Source organism: Penaeus monodon, chromosome 4, assembly GCF_015228065.2.
Source record: "Penaeus monodon isolate SGIC_2016 chromosome 4, NSTDA_Pmon_1, whole genome shotgun sequence".
NCBI classification, from domain to species: Eukaryota; Metazoa; Arthropoda; class Malacostraca; order Decapoda; family Penaeidae; genus Penaeus; species Penaeus monodon.
The window spans coordinates 3,139,823-3,162,887 of NC_051389.1; the positions used below are offsets into that span (position 1 = coordinate 3,139,823).

Genomic DNA, 23,065 nt, shown 5'->3' on the forward strand with positions numbered 1-23,065 from the left:
ATAATTTATGTATATATATGTATATATAGTAATTTGTATATATATATGTATATGATATAGTATAGTATATATGTATATTATATGTATATATATATGTATATATATGTATATATGTATATTATGTTATAATTTTGTATATATGATATAATGTATATATGTATATATATATACATATACATATTTATTTCTATATGTACACATGTATATATATACACACATTCATGTGTGTAAATATATATATATATCTATATCTATATCTATCTATATCTATATCTATCTATATATATCTATATCTATCTATCTATCTATCTATCTATCTATATATATATATATATATATATATATATATATATGTATATATATATGCATACATGTATGTGTATATGTACAAATACATAAATATTCATATATATACAAATTATATATATATATTATTATATATATATATATTATATATATAAAATATATATTATATATATATTTTATATATATATATATATTATATATATTATATATATACATATATTATATATATATATATTTTATATATATATATATATATTATATAGACATACATATACATAAAGCCATATACATACATATATATACACACCCATATATACATATATGTATATATACATATGTATATTTATATATATAATGTAAATATACACATGTGTATATATTTATTTATACAATGTATGTGTATATGTATACATATATATGCTTATGTATCTATATATATATACACACACATATATAAATGTATATACACATACAATGTGTGTGTATATATAATATATATATATATATATATATATATATATATATATATATATATATATATATATATATATATATATATATATATATGCATACAGATATACATGTATATATGTTCATATACATTCAGGCTCGCATTTCCGAAAAGTTTGGCTCTCAAGGTAAACATGGATGGGGAAGGTGTTATGCAGGGCCTACTTCCGTCATTTCCCGGTAAATATAATTTTGACGAAAATAGGCCCTGCGCAACACCGTCCCCATCCATGTTTACCTTGCGAGCCAAACTTTAATTTACGAAGGTCAAAGAATGCGACTTTTCGGAAATGCGAGCCAAACTTTATATTTACGAAGATCATAGAATGCGACTTTTCGGGGCCAAACTTTATATCTATGAAGAAAAAAATATGAGTGTTCGATTAAGCCCACCAAAAAAATAGGAAAGAGCAGTATAAAATAAAAGAAAACAAAAAACGAATATGATATGACGACGTACCTAACTGCGGAGGGTGCAAATTAATAACCGCGGCAAGGAGGAAGCGATGTCTAGTCTAGTCTACAAATCGAACTACACTTTTCACACTTTTTTTCAGTTAATAAAAGTCCATGATTCTCTCAAAAAATGATAAGGCCTCCTGTTTTTCCATGAAATTTAGAGTGGAAGTCTAATACACCACCATAGCACAGATGAGGTCATTGTCACTGAGAAGAATGAGGCAGGTCACCGGTGTATTCTAGAAATGGTGTTAACTGCATATTCGAAATTGACTGCGTGGTTTGAGTAGTTAAGCAATCAAAAATCATAATAGGTTTGAGAAAATAAGCATGAAAACAATTTTTTTACGTAAAACGGCGAAAAGCGAATTTATATGAACAGTAAATAAATGGCCGTGTATATTTTCATCATATATGGAATATTCTACTAAAACTTTAATGAGCAATTAAATTCTCTGATAAACTGCCGCCACCTGATTGGTCGTGACACTGTGATGACGTAGGCGCGCAGTCCAACAGAAAACGGTCCGTGACCTTTTTCCTTAATTAAATTTTTGTTCTCTAAAAAATATCATCTTCAATTTGCCCTAGCTTTGTGCGTCCATACCGTAAAGATTAACCATATATATATATATATATATATATATATATATATATATATATAATATATATATATATATATATATATATATATATATATATTATCTATATTATATTATATATATGCATATCTATGTGTATATATATTACATATGTATGCATATATACCCAAATATATGCATGTATATATATGCACATGTGTGTGTGTATGTGTAAGTGTAAGTGTAAGTGTGTGTGTGTGTGTGTGTGTGTGTATGTGTGTGTGTGTGTGTGTGTGTGTGTGTGTGTATGTGTGTGTGTGTGTATGTGTGTGTGTGTGATGTGTGTGTGTATGTGTGGTGTGTTGTGTGTGTGTGTGTGTGTGTGTGTGTTTGTGTGTGTGTGTGTGTGTGTGTGTGTGTGTGTGGTGTGTGTGTGTTTGTAGTGTGTGTGTGTTTATTGATGTGTGGTGTGGTGTGTGATAGATGATAAAGATATAGAAGATGATAACTGAGAGAGGAGGATAGAGAGAAAAAGTGAGAGTAGATGGGGGGTGGAGAAGAGGAGATGGGTAGAGAGATGGGAGAGGGATGAGGAGAAGTGAGAGATGGAAGAGAGATGATGAGAGAGGATGAGGTAGAGGAGGAAGATAGAGAGATGAAAGAGTAGAGAAGAGAGATATGAAAAAAATAGAGATGAGAGATGGAAAGATGAGGAGAGAGAGAGAGAGAGAGAAGGAGAGAGAAAGAGAGAGAAGGAGAGGGAAAGAGAGTAAGAGAGAAAGAGTGAGAGAGAGAGAGGAGAGAGAGAGATAGAGAGAGAGAGAGAGAGAGAGAGAGAGAGAGAGAGAGAGAGAGAGACAGAGAGAGAGAGAGATGAGAGAGATTGAAGACGAGAGAGAGAGATTGAAGACGAGAGAAAGAGAGGAGATGAGAGAGAGAGAGAGAGAGAGATGAGGAGAGAGAGAGGAGAGAGAGAGAGAGAGAAAAAAGAAAGAGATGAGAGAGAGAGAGAGAGAGAGAAAGAGATGAGAGAGAGAGAGAGGAGAAAGAATGAGAGAGAGAGAGAGAGAGAAAGAGATGAGAGAGAGAGAGAGAGAAAGAGATAGAGAGAGAGAGAGAGATGAGAGAGAGAGAGGAGAGAGAGAAAGAGATGAAGAGAGAGAGAGAGAGAGAGAAGAGATGAGAGAGAGAGAGAGAGAGAAAGAGATGAGAGAGAGAGAGAAGAGATAGAGAGAGAGAGAGAGAGAAGGAGAGAGAGAGAGAGAGAGAGAGAGAGAGAGAGAGAGAGAGAGAGAGAGAGATGAATGATTTAGCAAAGGAAATTTGAATTTCCTAATATAATATGCTAATATGCATGAAGAAATGTTCATTTCACCTTTCAAATACATGTTCTTTTCTTCTTTTCAACTGATGTATCAATTCATCTACCTATAAATAAGAAAAAATAGGTATCTATCTATGTATCTGACACAATGAATATGACTAGATGAATATTGATATCACTCAGAAATCCATTGAAAAAAAAGAAGAGAAAAAAAAATGCAACAGCTTTAAAATTCCTCAAACATCATTAAAAAGGCAGGAAATTATAATGCAACACAAACTCAAAATAAAAGTGATCACTCTTACTCTTTTACTCTAAATCCAGTATGACTTGTCTACAAACAGATGTAGATAAAAAAGGTAAAAACACTATTATTACATGACATTAATTCTATTTCACATGTACTCTTTATGTCAAATTTGACTTATGAAATACTTCTGCTGTTATAAGCAGTTCTTAATTAAGTCTCATTGCTCCCTCTGCAAACCAGTACCTTACAAATAGCAGTTACATTCCCTTTCCTCTTCTGGTCTGTAAACTAAGCTTTCAACAAGAAAAGAGATACAGAGAATCAGTTATTTCCATTTTTCTGGTATGACTTGGCAAAGGGGCTCTAGTGCTATACCCTGGGGTACCTCAAATAACACTTGTTTTTTTTTTTTTTAGGATAAAGCCTACTCTTGTATCACATTCACTTAGGCCTATTAGATGATAATGGCGATGAAGGATAACCACTTCCTTGTCAAAAAATGATCTTTGTACTTCTGATTTCATTCCGAAGATTAACTGATTATAAGAAGGCAGAGACAACCACCATAATCAATCCTTGTAAAAAAAAAAATGACATATTTTCTCTCTCCTTACTTAGGAATACTCAACCCCCATAATAATAATAATAATAAAAAATACAATAGCTAATCTTCTACACAAGAATACCGTCTATAATAGTGTAATTTTTCTCGCGAGTTCCATTTCTTTTCACAGATTCAAACAACGACGACCTCCCCTTGACCTTGACACCTCGAACGCGCTTTCATTATCTTCACACTTGCAATCACGTCCTTCCTCGTAATAATGACGACTTGAAATAAAGAGGCGAAAAATGATCCTCCGTGTCACAGCCTCCATGACACGTAAAGAGAGAGAAAAAAAAGCCCAGAAACCCCCCCCAGACCTGTTTCATTTCCCTTCACAAAGGCTTCCTCTTCCCCCCCAGACAGACTCCCCTTGATAAACACACCATTTTCCTCCCTTTTTTTCATTTTTACCTTTGCTCCTGGGTTCGCCATGGCGCCTTAGCTCATCTACGAACACGAGCTCATCTCTCGGCCAGTTACTCGAAGTCTCCGACACATTATCTCCCATCACTTCCGGCTAATGAGGTCTCGAAAACGCAACGAGAAACCCTGACCATCTTATTAGAGGCAAGGAATGGGGTACACTGCCAGAGGAGGAACATTTTTCGAAGATAAGGCCGTGTTTGTTTTCGATTTCTTGACACTCGCGTCTACGTTCGACCAATCGCAGTGGAGTTTTTCCCGGAGTTTTATTTTGATTGGCTGATACGCAGAGCGCAGGGCTTGAACTGTCATCCTGGACTTTTATCTTCAGCCAATCAGAAACTAGAAAAAAGGAATCTTATCATTGGTTGGTTACTTTTTTGTAGGGGAAAGTGACTAATAATATTTGACTTATCAGGATAGCGAAACTAAGATTTATTGGTAAATTATATTAAAATAGGTATTACAAAGCATTGAACTGAAAATCAACATGTGGAAACGTCAACTTAAAGCCATAATGACTAATTTAAAGCATGCATAGAATTAACATTTGGATGATGAATATGACAAGTGCATTGTTACAGACTTCTTATTTTTTAGATTATGATACTGAAACTTAATATTATAGTATGAACCAATTAATTGCATTTCTCAAAATATATCTACGATATATATCTTTACGTCCGTATTCAATAAGAAAATAGTATAATCAAAACATCCCTCTGTTTTATCATACATGTCAAAAAGATATTTAATAAAAATTATATATATTACTTGCAATAAATCTATAAAGTATCTCGTATTCTCATCCTCATATAAAGAATCAAAGTATGTATACAAAATGCGTGTTGTCATCCTGGCGAGAGTAATCGAGAAGGAAACACCGAGGCGAAAGTAAAAGAAGGCGGTTCCTCGGTCACGTCAGGACAGCTGTTCACGATGTCTGTGGAAGAACTTAAGGGTAAAATACAGCAATTGGAAGCCGAACTCAAGCAGCTGAGAGATGACAAGGGCTGTGCAAGAGAGAAAATCGCCCAAATGTCGGGTGAAGTGGTGGATAGTAACCCATATAGGTAGGAAATATGTTCCGTGTGTTCCCTTACCTGTCATATTTTTTCCCTCCCATATTGACCGGTATTTTTGCTTTGTGTGGATTAATTTGAGGATAAATATATTTAGGCAGGCTTATTGAGTAAAACAGACAGTTGAATTCGTATGGATAAATATTTAAATTATTTTCCCTTGATTGCGTCATTGTTAAAGCTTTACGGTATAGGAATACAGGCCTATAGTAATCAGCTTTTTAAAGATTTTATACAGAAGTTCAGTTATTACTCCTTATAATAATAAAAATCATGTATGTTTCAGATTCCTTATGAAATGTAGATGACTCGTAGTTACTTTACCATTTTTGTCATTTTTTTCCCTGTTTGATTTTACTAAATAATGGTAGTTTGGAATATGTTCCATGGTACTTTTATATTTTACATATATTTGGTCAATATAGATCTGATGGTAGTATTAGTTTTTAAAACAAATATTAAGTTTCTCACATTAAATCCTCAGATTTTACCATATCCAAGTTTGTATTCAGAAGTTTTTAATATCTTAGTGAGAAACCCCACCCCCTCTCCCCTCCCTGGTCACTAAGCTTGTAGGAATATAATTGAGGAATTGTGCTGGTCACAAATTTACAAATTAAGCTTTAAATTAGAGAGCCAGGGTGGCATCTAGTTTTGCCATGAAACACTGTGCCTCTATGCTGGGTGGCAATGATTCCATGTCATGATGGTCATGCCTACTGTAGGTCTATGCTGTGTGTATTAAACAATTCTTAGCTTAAATGAACCATGTTCATTGCCACAATTGTAGATAAGAGATGAATGATTATACGTATCTTCAAGGTGCACATGCACTGGGAAGATATCCATTCTCATTCATGCCTTTTCTACATGGCCTTAGCTTGCTTCACCCTGTCTGCGATCAGCGAAGAGATATTGCTTCCCAGAGGAGGCTTATATTCTCCTCATTATTTTTTTTTTGTTATATTGAAAGTCATATGCATATGGTGCAGCAAAAATTGCAGACAGCAGGGGAAACATATGGTTCTTGCATTCAATTTTTCACTTCAGCAGCTGACTGTCTGTGGTGCCTGGGATACATATCATCCTCTTGAATTAATAGACTGTAATACTTTATATAGTCTTTAAAATTATGAATAAGATTAATTATATGTGGATTTAAAATAAATGGTTCTTGTTGAGAGGATTGGGTGTTAGTAAAAGTAGGAAAATGTTTTCATTTTTATAGAGCTATACTTTAATTTCTTAAGTGTCAAATGAAAATGATTTTAAAAATATATTGATTTTTGTTAGTAGTTATGTAGCATTTATCTTTATTTGGTCTTTTATTTGTTTCTGTATTCAGTGATTCTGATAGATTTACCATTAATTTTGATTAAGCTTGAGGACAGGTAATGTTTTTGGTAAATGCTTGTGCATAAGTGTATGAATGAAAGTATGAGTATGCATATAAATGTGTCTGTCCCCATACATGTTAGTGTACCTAATTGTTTATCATCTATCCTTTTTATTATTATTAATAAGGTTTTGAGTATATTAAAGTAATGCAGAATATTAAGTGAGGGAAAATCATTCTCTCTTTTCAGCCGATTGATGGCCCTAAAGAGAATGGGAATTGTGGAAGACTATGAAAAGATTAGAACTCATACTGTTGCCGTTGTAGGAGTTGGTGGTGTTGGCAGTGTAACTGCGGAAATGCTCACTAGATGTGGTATTGGCAAGGTAAGTAGATGGTCTAACTTTGGTGTAAATGTTTAGCAAATTCTAAAACAAAGGTTAAAGTAACATATGATGGTACTTTATTTTAGGCTGTATGTTGTATATGTTATAATGGTATTGTATATATTATATACTATGTTAGATATAAAAGAAAAGTAAGAAAGGGAGTAAATTATATTTTCTTGAATAATATAACTTGTATTTATTTTGATGGAAATTAAAATCATGATGATGATGCAATAAAAAAAAAAGTTATATAAATTTGGAGATGTATATTTATATTTCTTTCTCCAGCTTCTGTTGTTTGACTATGACAAAGTAGAGCTGGCCAACATGAACCGACTGTTCTTCCAGCCCCACCAAGCAGGGCTTAGCAAAGTTGCCGCCGCAGCTAACACTCTGCAATTTATCAATCCTGATGTCACATTTGAAACTCATAACTATAATATTACAACCGTAGATAATTTCGACCACTTCATGGACAGAATTAAGTAAGTAGATGAGTTAACTTGGGAAAGTACATTCCTATTGAAAGATTGTGATAAAATATGCAATTTCTAAAGATTGTGATAAAATATGCAATTCCTTGAACATTTTGAATAATGAGGAATTTTTATTGTCTTTTCCAGGACTGGTAGTTTAACAGGTGGTCCAGTGGATCTTGTGCTGAGCTGTGTAGATAACTATGAGGCTCGAATGGCTGTTAACCGAGCTTGCAATGAATTGGGTCAGACTTGGTTTGAGTCCGGTGTTGCAGAAAATGCAGTCTCAGGTCACATTCAGTTCCTGATCCCAGGGGAGATTGCTTGTTTTGATGTAAGCATTGATTTATTTTGATGAATACTTATAAAAGATGAAAAATCAAGTAGGCCAATTCATTTCTCCAGTCATCAAATTACATATCTCATTCATGATATAACAATTGTAGAATTAATGACATGAAATGATTATTATAATTTTACACCCTTTTTTCTGCCATCTAGTGTGCCCCTCCTCTAGTGGTTGCGAGCCAGATTGATGAGCGTACCTTGAAACGTGAGGGTGTGTGTGCAGCCTCTTTACCCACCACAATGGGTATAGTTGCTGGCATGCTGGTGCAAAATGTACTCAAGTAAGTTGAAACTGCAGTTGTCATACAAACTAACAGACCTTTGGTTCTTTTTGCAAATTAATTTTGAATTCAGTACTGTTGTGTTCCTGTTAGATATTTTTTTTGCAATACTATTAGAATACGATATACAATATGTCTGTTGTATTACTTTCAAATCAATTGGAAATTATTACTATATTACCAAGTTGGATCTATAGATCCATATAGATAAAACTAATTGCAAAAGTTATTGAGTTCTTTGGTATTTAAGGTGTTGCATCTGGGAATAATGCTGAGGTAAACCTTTCCAGTTTGATTGAAAACTTTATTTTTTCATCCTTTTGTAAATAAAGCCACCTGTAACCAAGATGCTTAACAGACAGTGAATAAAACGGTTTAGGTCTAATAGTAAACATTATATTAAGTTAGTTATTTGGCTTGTAAGAGTAAAGTGAGTTAAAGTATAAAGGAAATTGACAGCATATACCTAAGTGAACATAGTATCAAAGTCATTTTACAGTCCTGAACTCTTTCATTAGTGTGATGATTGTATTTGCCAGGGATGAAAATGAAAACTCTTCTTCTGCCACCAGGTATTTGCTGAACTTTGGTCAGGTGTCCTACTACTTAGGTTACAATGCCTTAGTGGACTTCTTCCCCACCATGACGGTGAAACCCAACCCTCAGTGCGAAGACTCTTGGTGCCGGAAGAGACAGGCAGAGTACAATGCCAAGAAGGCAGCTGAACCTAAGGTGGAGAAGGTGGTAGAGGAGGAGAAAGCAGTTGTCCATGAGGATAATGAATGGGGTTAGTGAATATTTTAGTGAATATTTTGGTGTGTGGTATTCAAGTTTTTTTTTTTTTTTCTTTTCCTTGGTTTTCCTTTCCTTTCTTTTTTATTTGTGTTAGTTTTCTGGGTTTTTTTTTTTTCATATTTCTTTTTGTGTTCTTGTTTTTTTCCCATCCAATCTGTCTTTTGTTTTCATTGTAACTTGGAAGTTAGATGTTTGAAATTTTGGCTGATGTTCCATATAAAGGAAGCATAATCTTAGATTGGGTAGGAGTGATTACTTTTGTTTAAAAAAGAAAAGGAAAAAAAGGATATACGAAAACTTATGATGACTCTATTCCTTTTCAACAAATATATATTTGAACTGATTTGATTTGTTAAAAAACAAAATTAAAAACTTTCTTAACATTGTATCGGTATGGAACAGTACTTTTGGCATCCATCTCACCTAATGGTGGCTTTCTCCTTTCTTATGTTTGATTTTATAAATAGATAGATAGAATGATATTGATAACACTCTTCTCTGTTGTAGGTATTTCTCTTGTTGACGAGACAACCCCCGAAGAGACCAGCTCTGAGCCCCAAGTGTCAGGTCTTGCAAAGGGTATAACGGTAGCCTATGAGAGACCAGCCCCAACAAGCACCGAGGACGAGGCCAGCGTGGTCCAAACGGAAGACACCTCCCTGGATGACCTCATGGCACAAATGAAATCGCTCTAAGGTTATTTCATGAGTGGGAGGGAGGCATGGGAGTGTATTTTGGGATTGGGGTCTTGCAAGATATATTGATGACAAGTAGAAGAGGTGATGAGAAACCAATTCAAAATGTTGTATGTATCACAGAAGCTCTGAAATAGTCTGAATTTATATGATGATGAATCTCTTCAAGAGTTAAGGAATCAGTGTTTTTCTTCAGAAAATAAAGCTCTATTGGTTTGCTATCTCTGCTGTTATTCCTATATATTTTGTAAAAAAGAAAGAAAAATCACAAGTGCCCAGAATATAATTAATTAAACTATTATTAAAGCTCTCAGAATCTATCTTTATAAAGTGATATGAAACACTTCCTTCATTGTATATTTCATTAAGATATTATCAGTCGGTTGATGCGAGGCTCAAACTTTCCCATCGGAAGAAGAAATGTTATGAATATTTTGAATTTTAATTTTTTTTATGATAGACTATATTGTTTATATATGTTTAGAATATTTATAAATCTTGTCTCTTTTTTTTGCCTTTGTTATGAATTATGTTATTTAATTGAGATTCTTATATTTAGTTTGAAAATATCAAGTCTGAAGAACATTCCCCATCTGCTGCTTGTTTTATATTTCACAATCTTAAGATTTAGATTATCAGTGTTGCTTATTGATATACATATTTTTTTTACATTAAATTATTGATAAATTACTTGTATATTATTTTCCTGTGACATGTTATTTAACAAAACCCAGTGAATAAATGTTAACATGTTTTTTGCATATTTAGCCTAACTTACTCTGAGATTAAGGCTCTTACAAGAGTCTGGCAGTTGTTTCATAGCACATAAAGTTGAATATGGCCTTTGTAGGACCTGGCCTCCACTAGGGATGGCCTCAGTTTTAATTTGTGGCCAATTTTAGAAGCATGTCATTAGAGCCTTAGTAATTAAGAAATCCATGTGCAAAAAAGATAGTAGTCTCTTGCCTAACTAAATAACTGACAGACCTGACAACAAAAAGGAGCTTTATTTTTCAGGCATGACTTAAGATAACAGTACTGCCACCCCACATCTGAAAGGTCACAGTTAATGGTTAACAAGCTAGACATCAAGGGTCATATAGCAGTATGGTTTAGTATCCTGGCAAAAAGGGTAAAAATGAGTTAATGATCAGGATAAAATGTGTTAGAAGCCAAAGGTTATAGAGTGGTATAGGATAGATAGTGAAAAGGGTAAAGAGGGGAGAGCTGATGGAGTGAGGCAGGGATTAGTAAAAGAGGAAGGGGCTAATGGCACAGGGTGACTGGATGAGGAAGGAAAAAGAATATTGTATAAGGAAAACTTGGAAAGGAGCCATTATTAAACAATGAATGGGTAATACAGGTAAGGATAATGAGGGGAAAAAAGAGGGAATAGTACACAAGGAGAAGGGCAGGATGAGGTGTGTTGGGAGAGAGTGGGAGGAAGAGGGGTAAGGGGAGCATGAGGAGGAGGAGGATGAATATCAGCAAATACTTTGAATGCACTCAAAAAGTTTGCAGAGGTGAAAGCAGTAGAAGGACAAGGGTGGGAGGAAGATGGGGTGGTGTGGAGTGTGGTAGTACTGCGGGAATGAAGACAGTAAGGATGAGGAGTAGTAATAAGGGTGGTGGAGTAGACAACGAAGCTGACAAACACTAACTTGGAACAACGTGTGTCAGCTGATGCTGATTTGACTGAGCTAAGCCTTACCCACCGTGGTGCCCAACCACAGCAGTAACCTCCAGGCAATAGTTGAAACTGTTCACGCCTGGGCAGAACATGAACTGCTGACCCCTTGATTGAAAGGCCGATAGGTTGCCAGTGTACTAGTCCGGAGGCTCAAAATTAGTTGGTGTGTGTGCTAAGCCCCTGAGATTAGTGAAAATGAATCCTTTGAGCTTTCAGAAAATTGCTTGACATATGTTTATCAATCAAAAATACTCATCTTTTCATTGCCTTGAAAGATGTGCCATTTATGGGCCTGATAAACATTTATTAAGCATGGAAGATTTATTTACTGAAAAATTTGTGCTGCATCTATTATTTAAGGTCATTAGCAGTGTGTTCAAAATATAGCACTAGGGTGAGGCTTGGGGGGGGGGGAGAAGCCCCTGAGTAAACAGTTATTTGGTTCACAAGGTGATGTTTGTGGATTCCCAGAATTGTTCAGTGGTCAAAACAAATAAATGTGATAGACATCAAAGGTCACACTGCATTATGACAAAGCATTGTGGTGAAAAAGATTCAAATGAATTAACGATTAGGATAAGTGGACAGAACATGAGGATGAAAAAGAGAAGGAAAAGGAAATGAGGAGGAAAAAAAGACCATGCAAAAATTGTTAAAGTGAGGGCTTAAGTCCAAAGCAGGGGTAATCCCCAACACTGAGCCTCAGTCTCCATCTCCTAAGCCCTCCACGACAAGAAAGCAAGGGATTGGGGGTGGCATGGAAGAATGAATAACAGTTTAACTGTAATTATTAGTTTATTTAAAACGAACAGTATGTATGTGTTGGTTCACTCCCAAACATTAAAATGCTTAAATATACTGACAATGGTAAAACCCCATATTACTGTACTATATGGCGATGGCTCCCAAAAACTCGAATTCACAAAACCTTGGAAGAAGAATTTTGAGCAACAGCAGGAAAAATAAGAAAGTTTTCCTTTTGCTGATATGCCAGCAACATAGATAGGGTCGTAGAAGACAAAATAATGTTCTGTTATTGGAGTATTAAAGATCTTTTAGGAAACAGTTGATAGCAGGCGGATGTGTTTTAGGAGTTTGAGGAAGAGATCATTAGTGTAGAAGTTTTGGTAACCACCACTATGAAACATCTGTTTGTAAATTTCAAATAGTTTATGAATCGTGTTTCAAACTACATTCTAGTAAAATATGAGGTAATATTCCAGTAATACTGTGTAGGTGCATTTGACACTGATATAATTCTTTCACCATGCAATGTATGTGGTTCTCCTTACTGAAGTGAGGGAAGTAGCATTAACATCATTAATGCCTCAAATGCCTAGAAATGTGGCAGAATCAGTATGAACATCAGTGGGGTAAAGGTACTCTGAAAGAAGTGATAAAGCAATCCACCCCAGTCTGTGAATCTGTGGACTGAATGGACCTCCCTTGCTAATCCTGTTGGTGTGCAGGCAGTAGTCTTTTTTTTTTTTTTTTTGCCATGTTTGAATTGATTCAAAGCAAATGCACTTGTAAACAACAATGGCCGCTCAAATCCAGTCAGTTTTCTTTTTTTATGGGCGTCACTTCCATTCAGATATTTGACTCCTGGCAAATGTAAGCAATTTCTGTCACTGTTCTTTCTTGAGCATCTTGAGTCTATTACTTACAATACCTCACTTCTGCAAGGATTGCCCCATATACATAAAATAAAAGAAATATATTGTACCTAATAGTACAGAGAAAAAATACAGAACATATTCTTACTACTAATAGAAAAAAATAGATATCTTCCTCACCCGCGCGCGCGCACGCACGAACGCACGCACGCACACACAGATGCAAGTGACATTACTTGCATCTAGGCTAATTGTTGGTGGGTCAATTAGAACAACTGACCAAAGTACCCATGTAACGTTCCCGTTTCCCATCATGATCTGAGATGATCCGGCCATCTGCTGAGCAGATTGCAGTCGTCTGTGAGGAGGGCTGGGAGTTCAGCTTTCTCAGAGTTTAGTAAGCTGGACAAAGCCCTGCACAGCAGGGAACGATGCATATCCCGATCCCCTGTCAGTCGAACAGTGTCTGCTACGAGATGAAGTTCTGTCTTGCTCTTGGGAGGTTCCTAATGGATTCTTGAGCTGCATAAATTTTTCGTGATTGAAGGCATCCCACAGCAGTACATAGTTCGCCAGATTCTCGAGTCTTGCGAAGCGACCCGAGGTAACCTCAGCAAACTCCCCTCCCTTAACCTGTCATTACTGGTCCGACGGGGTGCGGTGGGGGGGTGGGGGGGTTGAAGTGGACTCGGAGAGTAGCCAAACCAATATATGGTCAGTACCACAGAACTCTGCACTCTGGTATACCCTGATGTTCTGGTGGAGTGCTGACGAGGATGTGGTTGATCTCTTTGGCGACCTTACCCGGTGCGAGTCAGAGCGATGGGACCAACCGCCATAAATCCTCAATAATGGGGACCTTGCAAAGTCCTAGAAATGGAGGCTATTCTCGCTACGGGTATCTTCTCTCGACACACGAGGACCGACCAGCTCGATCACAGCCGGATACCACACTGAAGTCGCATAGAACAATGTGAATATCTCGCCGAGGACACTTATCAACACCTCTTTCACATCGAGTTTGCAAACATCGATAGGAGAGTACATAGCAAGAGACATGAATCGCTGGTCATGTAAAAATATTTACTGTTGAATTAGACAAAAATATAATTCTCCAATGAGAACACTACTAGATTTATGAACTATGGCACATTATTTGGTGTGTGGGGTGAATCAGAAGTCTGTATTTGAGTGCAATAAATTGTAATATAACAATCCAATCTAGAAAAATAGTATAGTATCCTGAACATTGTTGATATTTTACATAGAGTACTTGTGAAGGATATCTTTATATATATATATATATATATATATATATATATATATATATATATATATATATATACATATATATATTAAAATCAAAAGAGGAATATCTGAAGTGCTGTGGATTTCCTTGATACAAAGAAATGTATAATTTCAAGTGTTTTGATTGTTCAATGAGCTCTGCCGCACAGCAATTATGTTGATGGCAAGCGCTCCTGGCCAGCCTTCTCCAATGCTTCGTCCTGTGTTAAAGAGAAAGAGAAAAAAATGGTGACGGGAATAAACATCTTACTTTCAGTCGGTAAATATTCACGTTACAATTTCAAGTAAAAAAAACAGATGACCATGCTGTATTTTAACATTTCCCTTTCTCTTTTACACTAACTGAACACTCACCATGGCCTTGAAGAAAGCCCCGTTAGCCGCCTGCTCGAAAAGGGTCCTCTCTTTCTCAAACCTGTCACCAATGGGCCCATTTCGTTTATGTACCTGATCCATGTTCTTGAGTACAAACTGTGTAGAAGAAGTTGTGCTTAAATAATACACTTTGGGAAAAAGTATTCAGTATTAAAAAAAAAAAACTCAAAAATCTCAAACACTCAAAAATTAATTTGATATAAGAAAAGATTATAGTTTTTTCTTCTGAGAAACAGGAATTAAACAGCTTACTTCGTCAATGCTTCTTTGGTGTACTTGCTGGTGAACCTTGACATATTTCTCCTTGTTACCGAGTGTGCTGACCTGAATCTCGTTGCGTCCGTCTCTCAGGTCAGTGGCACCCAGACGCCCATCCCAGATCTTGACTTCCAACGACATACCATCCTGAGTCAAGGGGGGGGGGGGGGTTAATGGTTACAATGCAAAATAAATGTGCTAGATATCATATACAAGTACTATACCAATGGGAAAAGGAATATGATTTGCCTTACATCAAGCTAAATTCTGGATAAGCTTTACGTATTGTAATTTACAAATACGGTAAATATGATAGAAATAGTTGGAATGAAAATATTGCAGAGAATCACTCACATGAAGTTTGAGATATTCCTCCTTCAGGGCTTGGAGCAGCACCTCATGGGCAGGAGCGTCCTTTGACAGCCTTGCCAGCACGTCAGGATTTGGAGCACCCTTAAACATGGCCAGCCAATGAACACCACTAATCACGGAATTCCTGCAGAAAAAGAAGGATAATGAAGTCTTCCATCTAACAGATATTCAAATCATAATTCCTTCACAAACTCCTCCAGCAAAGTCAATCTTCCGATATCATGAAATCACCGCCTCGGACATTACCGCACTTCGACATTCGACATTATAGCTTTCAATCCTTACTTCTCAAAGAGCTGCGTGACACCCCAGGCCATCGGGTGATCATAATTCAAGTGAGGAGCTTCGCCCTTCGAGTCAGTCAACTTGCCCGGTTTTCTCCCATCGCCAGGACGGTAATGAGGCGAGAACCCAAACAGCTGAACCAAGAGGACAGAACGCTCGTCGAAGTGTGGGTGTAATGTCTGGTGTTGGGAGGAAAGGGAGAGAGGGATTTTAGTATTGATGTGTTGCTAAAATAATAAAAAATAATATTAAGATTTACAGATGTTTCGTTTAAGAGACGGAAAGGGAGAGGAAGAGTATATTAAGTGGGCGGGAGGAAGGAGAGGGAAGGGGGGAGGGAGAAAATAGAAAAGAGAAAGGAAGAGACAGAGGAGAGAGAAAGGGAAAGGGAGGGAGGGTGGGGGAGAGAGAAGGAGGGAGGGAAGGGAGGGAGGGAGGGAGGGAGGGAGGGAGGGAGGGAGAGAGAGAGAGAGAGAGAGAGAGAGAGAGAGAGAGAGAGAGAGAGAGAGAGAGAGAGAGAGAGAGAGAGAGAGAGAGATATGCAGATGTAATGTGGCCGTGATATTACTACCTGAACACCTCAACCATTAACTGTGTGACCAAAAGATAAACTAACACGAAAGAAAAGAAAATTAAAGCGGTTAATACATATTAATAACTAATTAATAATTATAAATCTCGGACGAAATTTGCTTAGAATCAAGACAAAAGTAAATCAAAAAAAGACACAAATACGAATTAAATTGGAACCCAACCCCACCCCCCCACCCAAAAAAAAAAAAAAAATCAAAACGGATAGACGAATTGAACGTAAAGAAATGATCGCAGAATAATAATAAACCAAGGCCAGAGGGACGTAAATATATACTGCACTGGCTTACAAGATGCACATGGGCCTGAATAGCGTAATTATACATACCCATGATACTCAAGTGTGTTGCACAGTAATATACTTTCTCTGCATATACATAGCTTCTTCTCCGGGTCACCAGCAACTGAACTTTTCTGCCCAAAACAGCTGATTCTGACAGCTTACATTATTGGAACAACAAAAGAAGTACGAACATAATAATAATAATAATAAAATATATATATATAAACAAGATGATAATAGGATAAGATATAGGCGATGTTAGTAATTCGTTAATAACAACGAAAGAAATACTAAAGCGTATCACAATATACTAAAACAGTAAAAACAAATAAGCGTAATCCTTCTTGATAAATGACAAAGAAAATGGGGGATGCTTAGAAGGGGAAACGAGGAAAAAGTGGTCCTCTCGAAGACACTACAATACAATTACGGACACACATAATACATGTACATATTATCTACCACGGGTTCATCCAGCCACTGAGGAGACCGCTGGGCTGAAAGGAAGTCGACTCTCTTGGTGATAAACCTGTCGTCATGGCCATGGCCCTCAGGAGTCGACGGGAGGTCCTTCGCCTCGTCTCCGGGTAGGACTTGGCAGTAGACGTGGCAGTATCGGTTGTCCATGTACACTATGGAATGAAAGTCGTTCTTCTATTAACACTATGTAAAATAACAAAGAAAAGTATGATGGATAAAGTATGGGAGGCTTGGGTTAGCGAATTTACACTCCAAGAACAAACATTACATTACGGTAGTCTATGTAGACTATAAAATAAAATTCGTTCTCTTTTTTAACATATTGTACAAGAGTAAAGAAATTACGATGAACCAAGTAAAGGAAGTGCAAATTAGCGAATTACACACCAATAAGACACTGCACCCTGTGCGATTCTACAGAACATACACCCCAACTGAAAAATATCAATTAACTCTACTGCTGATCAGGACAAGAGTTCCCAACTTTTTCTATCCACGATCTCCCGAAGTTAGCTATTCCATTCTTTTCGAGAAAAAAAAAAACAAGAATCTTTGTTCATCTAATTGTTATACAGCATTCCTTGAAGAGAGAGCTCCACTGTATATTATTGACTTCTGCTGATCATTGGTTTAGGAATTTGATTTTTTATGTTCTATATACGAAAACCCCATTCCAAAAATCATTCTGATATTTATTTCCTAGAACTTATCTGTAACTGTTAGACGACCCAACTGAAAAAGACACAAGCATCTTTATGTTTGTGCAGAAAACATACAGATTTTTGTAAGCTGCCATTTAACTAAATACCTTATCCCTACAGTCAGAGGGTTGCCTGCTAGCAATTATTCCCATATAAGTTCCTAGCTAAGTAACGTAGTGCATCATTTGTACATTTTTCCAATAAACAATTCCCCTTTCCCTCCCTCGAACTCATACCAGGAAGTCCAAACACGCCAAGGACGCAGGCGCGAAAGCCCATCTTGATATCGTAGTGGACGAAGTGCACGTAATCGACGTTGGGAATCTGTGCTTTGGTCCTCGCCTGCTGCGCCTTTTGGTCGAGGCTGTCCTCCATGTACTTCTGCAGGGGGAAAGGGAAGGGAAATCACGTTATAGATCTCCTTGGGTCGTGGCCATGGTTGAGACAGACAGTAGCGGGTGGGGTGGGGTCCTCGTTCCTCACAGTAAGGGGTTAATTGGTGTTTGTTTTGGAGGAGGATTAAGGGGGGGCTTTTAAGTCGAGTCTGTAGGTCTCGTGGTTTCTGTTTTGTGTAGAGGCACGAACGTACGCACGCACACACATACACACACACACACGCACAGAGAGAGAGAGAGAGAGAGAGAGAGGAAAGAGAGAGATACAGACAAGAGAGAGAGAGAGAGAGATACAGACAAAAGAGAGAAAGAGAGAGAGAGAGAGATACAGACAAGAGAGAGAGAGACAAGAGAGAGAGAGAGAGAGAGAGAGAAAGAGAGAGAGAGAGAGATATAGACAAAAAGGGAGAGAGATAAGAGAGAGAGAGAGAGAGGGTCCTTACGCTCAGATTCACAACTTTTAGTGACAGATGTAATGTTAGTATACACTAAATTGTTTATAAGCAGAAGGAAAAGTAATGAGATTGATATTAAAAAAGAATATCATTAACATTCCACAGCCATATCAAATTCGGTTTGAGTTGTGGGAGATAATATTTTATCAAAAAGTAACGAATTTCAACGCTAATCAGAAAAACATATACGAAGCATAGGTACTTATGTAAAAAAAAAGTAGTGTCTCATCTCTCATATACGGTGTTTATGGAAGAGGGAGATAGAAGGAGGTGAAAAAAAAAAAAAAAAAAAATCTGCAGCTGAACTGCATTTTATTTTTCATGATATACAATGTGTAGCCGCAGTGCAGTCGGATATTTTAAGTGATTACACGCAAAAAATGGAGAAAAAAAATGGTGTACAAAAATGTCGAGAAACGTAATGATAAAACTTACAGTAATGTATCTGGCAACTGATTAAAAAAAGAAAGAAAGAAAGAAAGAAAAAAGGCACATCTTTCATATTACGGAAAATATATCGAAAAGCCATTTTCATTTTATTTTTTATGGCTTTTTCTTTTTGTGTTGGTTTTATTTAATAATTTATTTATCTTTCGGCAAAACTGTAGACTTGTTCGATACCATGACCGCTTCCTAGGTTATTAAAAAAAAAATCCAGTCTTATGAAGAGCATTATTAATCCCATTATTCCTATGAAAAAACGTGTGTATAAATAACTGTGGGTTAAAAGCTTTAAGAATACCATAGTTCCTCATCGCATTTCAGGGAAAATGTTATGGCTATCTTGAATGAAGGAAAAATAAGGAAATTAAATGGATCTCGTTGGGTCGGGATTTAAAAGCAAAAATACCCATTATTTTAGACAAAAGAAAAGGAAAGGAAAAGAGAAATGTTGTTTGTTGCCGTTTGTCTCAGCTTATGCCTTCACAGGTAATTTTCAAAGCTCATTTCTCAAATTACGATAGTCTTACGTTAAATATCTGTAATCATTTATCATATTAAGCATTTTCTGTGTTTGTTGTTAAGGTTAACTTTTATATTTCTCATACAACGTGCCATTGATAAACGCAGGTGGTGTGAATAAAAAAAAATCAAGTAAGATAAAGTATTCTTATCGTTTCTTTGCTATAAAGTCAAATGATGATAGTAATGAGGAGAGGAGAACGTGTATCCATTTTTACAAACAATAAATATCAATGCACGTTTTCACGGGAAAGGATTATTATTATTATTATTATTATTATTATTATTATTATTATTATTATTATCATTATGTTCTTAAGGAGGAAGAGATGGTTATATATCACTTAAGATTTATCATTGGCGCTAAATATACTTTCATTGAGTTAGAATAGGTTTTGATAAGCAAAACACTATCAACCTGATAACACTGATCTAACATTGCATCCTTTCCGTTTTGTTTTGAATTAACTGAAATTCTTGAAGAAAAATGGCTTAGTTGGCAGATGTAACCTGTTCTTGCATCTTTTGCTATTGATTTTAAGGGGTTAAAGAATATTTGATATTGACCATAGATACAAAGGGTATCATCTCCCTGTAATTTATTTGGATCGTGACAAGGTATAGAGAAATAACAAGAGAAGATATATATGTATTATGTTTATATCAACGTCTAAGGATAAGTCCGAAATGCGAAGCTTAGCCTCGCCCGGACTATGCCATGAGGGGAGCCCGGCCTGTGGCGACTCGTGCCGACTCGCTCACGTGTGTCAGCTGATTCTGACTCGGCTGAACCGAGTCCTTACCCGCCGTGGTGCCCAGCCACAGCAGTAACCTCCGGCCGACAGTTGCAACTTCTCGCACCAGGGCGGGGCGCGAACCGCCGACCCCTCGGATGAGAGGCCGACACGTTACCACTGCACTAGCCCGGAGGCTATCAACGTTTACATTAGATAGTCATAATGAAGAGTAGTACTGATGTCCCTGCAAAGACGTCTGAAGGACTGAATGTTAGCATAGGGTCTGCAGCTAGAAACGCTTATTGAATAATTCTATCAGTATTGTTTTCCATATCCTTTCTCTCTTTTATACCACATACACCATAAAAGGTATTTTGTGGATCATGCAGTGTGGTACCTACACATGATCTAAACGGGTACTGACCTCTTGAGCAAGATTGATTTCTTGAAAAGTACTAACATAGGCCTATGATTTCTATAATAAAAAAAAATAACAAATTAGAAAATATTTTCTTGGGTTCGCGTGTAAGACTAAAGGTAAGAGATAATGAAAGCCAGACGTTTTTCCCATTTATTTCACCTGATATTCGTCTAAATATAATATTGCTGAAATTACCACAAAAGGTGATTCTCGCGACCCCAGAAGCGACCATGAATATAAAAAGTTATTCGCTAATGGCATCAGGTGTTAAAAATAATATAAAATAAAAGGAGAAGAAGGAAAGGAATAAAGGACAGAAACACCTCAATCGTGAAATTACGGGAAAATGAACATAAAATCATACTTACCACAATCGGATTCTGAACATAAACAAAATGATGAAATTGGCGATTAGCTTAACTTATACGTAATGTAGGTTTGTCATTTGTTAATCAGTGGAAGACATATTTGATAGATAAGTAGAGATAGAGATAGATGATAGATGATAGATAAATGAATAGATAGATAAACAGAGCGAGCGAGCGAGCGAGAGAGAGAGAGAGAGAGAGAGAGAGAGAGAGAGAGAGAGAGAGAGAGAGAAAGAGAGAGATACAGACAAGAGAGAGAGAGAGAGAGACAGAGAGAGAGATACAGACAAGAGAGAGAGAGAGAGAGATACAGACAAAAGAGAGAAAGAGAGAGAGAGAGAGATAACTATTGAAATAAGATATAGATAGATAAAAAGAGATATTGTCTGAAATACTGAGGCGATACATAGATAGATAAAGAAGAAGAAGAAGAAATGTCAATATGGCGAAAATAGATGGAAACAGCGTAAAATATTTTTGTCCAATAATTACAACCCACCATTCCTTAAGTTAGGAAAGAATATCATAAAATATCACCTGTAATGAAATACATCTTAACAAAATTATCTCTCCAATCACATGTGCCACAAAGAATACGAATTCCATCGACACATTTCAAACAAAATGCACCCCTAATACATAACACCTGAAATACATAACAATAACACATAATAACAACACATACTTAAAACAACAACAAAATCTTGATCAGCGATTATATCTCACGTAAATAAACAAGAAATTAATCGCCAATACCCACCTGCAGTTCCGAGCCATTCGAATGCCCACGTTTTCCAGCCAAAGCCTGCATGCTGCGGAGGTGGTCGCCGACGAGACTTTCCCTGCGTGGGCGACAAATTCGGGTTTCTTGGGATTGATTCGTCAGTTGGTTAAATAGTTTGCTAATGTTGTTTTCGGGAGGGGGAATTGGCTCGAGAATTCTGGGTAATTAATGTCAGTTTTTATTATTATTGTTGTTGTTGTTGTTATTATTATTATTATTATTATCATTATCATTATTATTATTGTTATTATTATTATCATTATTATTATTACTATCAGTATTATTATTATTATCAGTATTATCATCATTATTTTTTTTCTTTTTCTTTTTTTTTTTGCTGGTGCGATTTTTTTTCCTGTACTTATTCATTCGTATTTTGGGTTTCTTCCCGTTTCTTTATTTTGCTCATTACTTTATTCATTTGCTAATCCATTCATCAGTTTACTCGCCTGTCTTCTTATTTCCTCACACACTCATCCTCCCCACTTCTTCCTTTACCTTCTCGAATTCCCACGCTTTTGTAACCTCCCGAACACCCAAACAGACACACCCTCACAATACCAATAACCAATATACTTTCTTTACAATCCTCCCATACCCTATTCTCATTATCTCCTCCAACCACACTTTTACAACTTTTCCCCCCCTCATTATTTCCTTCAACCACACCTTTTAATTACTTTTCTCCCCTCATTACCCCCTCCAACCACACTTTTAACCCCCTTTCTCCCGTCATTACCCCCTTCCTGACGATCCTCACCCGTAATCCTCTTTATAGACGTAATGGTAGAAGAGGTTTCGCTCAGCCTCCGTCGGTCGGCAATCCTCGCTTCTGTAGTATCCTTCCTCGTAGGTCGGCGCGGCTACGTAGTCCTGTAGGGAGAGGGTATGGGTAATGGGGTATGTTTGTATGTCTTTCTGGTTCTCTTTCTGTTTGTTGGAAGGTACATACATGCATGTAATTACGAATATATACGTATGTGTAGTGAATATATGTATGCACAAATACGTACATAAGCGCGTGTTTGTGTTTATGAATGCAAGTGTGTATACACTTGTACATGTGCGTGCATTGTAAATATTTATTTTCTTATGAGTTTTTTTCCCTAAATTTTCTTCTT

The 23,065-nt window shown here is 36.4% G+C and overlaps 3 protein-coding genes across 3 annotated transcripts in view; 1 reads left to right on the forward strand and 2 right to left on the reverse strand.

Annotated features, from left to right (window-relative positions):
* Nucleotides 1-4,705, reverse strand: part of LOC119568309 — a 10,331-nt gene extending 5,626 nt beyond the window's left edge. Inside the window, exon 1 of the mRNA XM_037916766.1 lies at nt 4,449-4,705. The gene's annotated coding sequence lies outside the window, so the exon portion shown is untranslated. The remainder of the gene's footprint in view (nt 1-4,448) is intronic.
* A 618-nt stretch (nt 4,706-5,323) lies between these two features.
* LOC119568317 (ubiquitin-like modifier-activating enzyme 5) lies at nt 5,324-10,083 on the forward strand. Its single transcript, XM_037916775.1, has 7 exons — nt 5,324-5,533; nt 7,129-7,264; nt 7,556-7,752; nt 7,891-8,077; nt 8,245-8,372; nt 8,945-9,159; nt 9,675-10,083. Exons 1-7 carry the CDS (start codon nt 5,400-5,402, stop codon nt 9,860-9,862), a joined length of 1,185 nt encoding a protein of 394 aa, XP_037772703.1. The 5' UTR covers nt 5,324-5,399; the 3' UTR covers nt 9,863-10,083.
* A 4,455-nt stretch (nt 10,084-14,538) lies between these two features.
* Nucleotides 14,539-21,971, reverse strand: LOC119572416. Its single transcript, XM_037919532.1, has 8 exons — nt 21,921-21,971; nt 18,058-18,202; nt 17,103-17,272; nt 15,767-15,945; nt 15,464-15,605; nt 15,104-15,256; nt 14,831-14,947; nt 14,539-14,676 (listed from the first exon to the last, which is right to left on the reverse strand). The coding sequence occupies exons 1-8, from the start codon at nt 21,969-21,971 to the stop codon at nt 14,629-14,631; spliced, it is 1,005 nt and encodes a 334-aa protein (XP_037775460.1). The 3' UTR covers nt 14,539-14,628.
* Between the last annotated feature and the right edge of the window lie 1,094 nt (nt 21,972-23,065).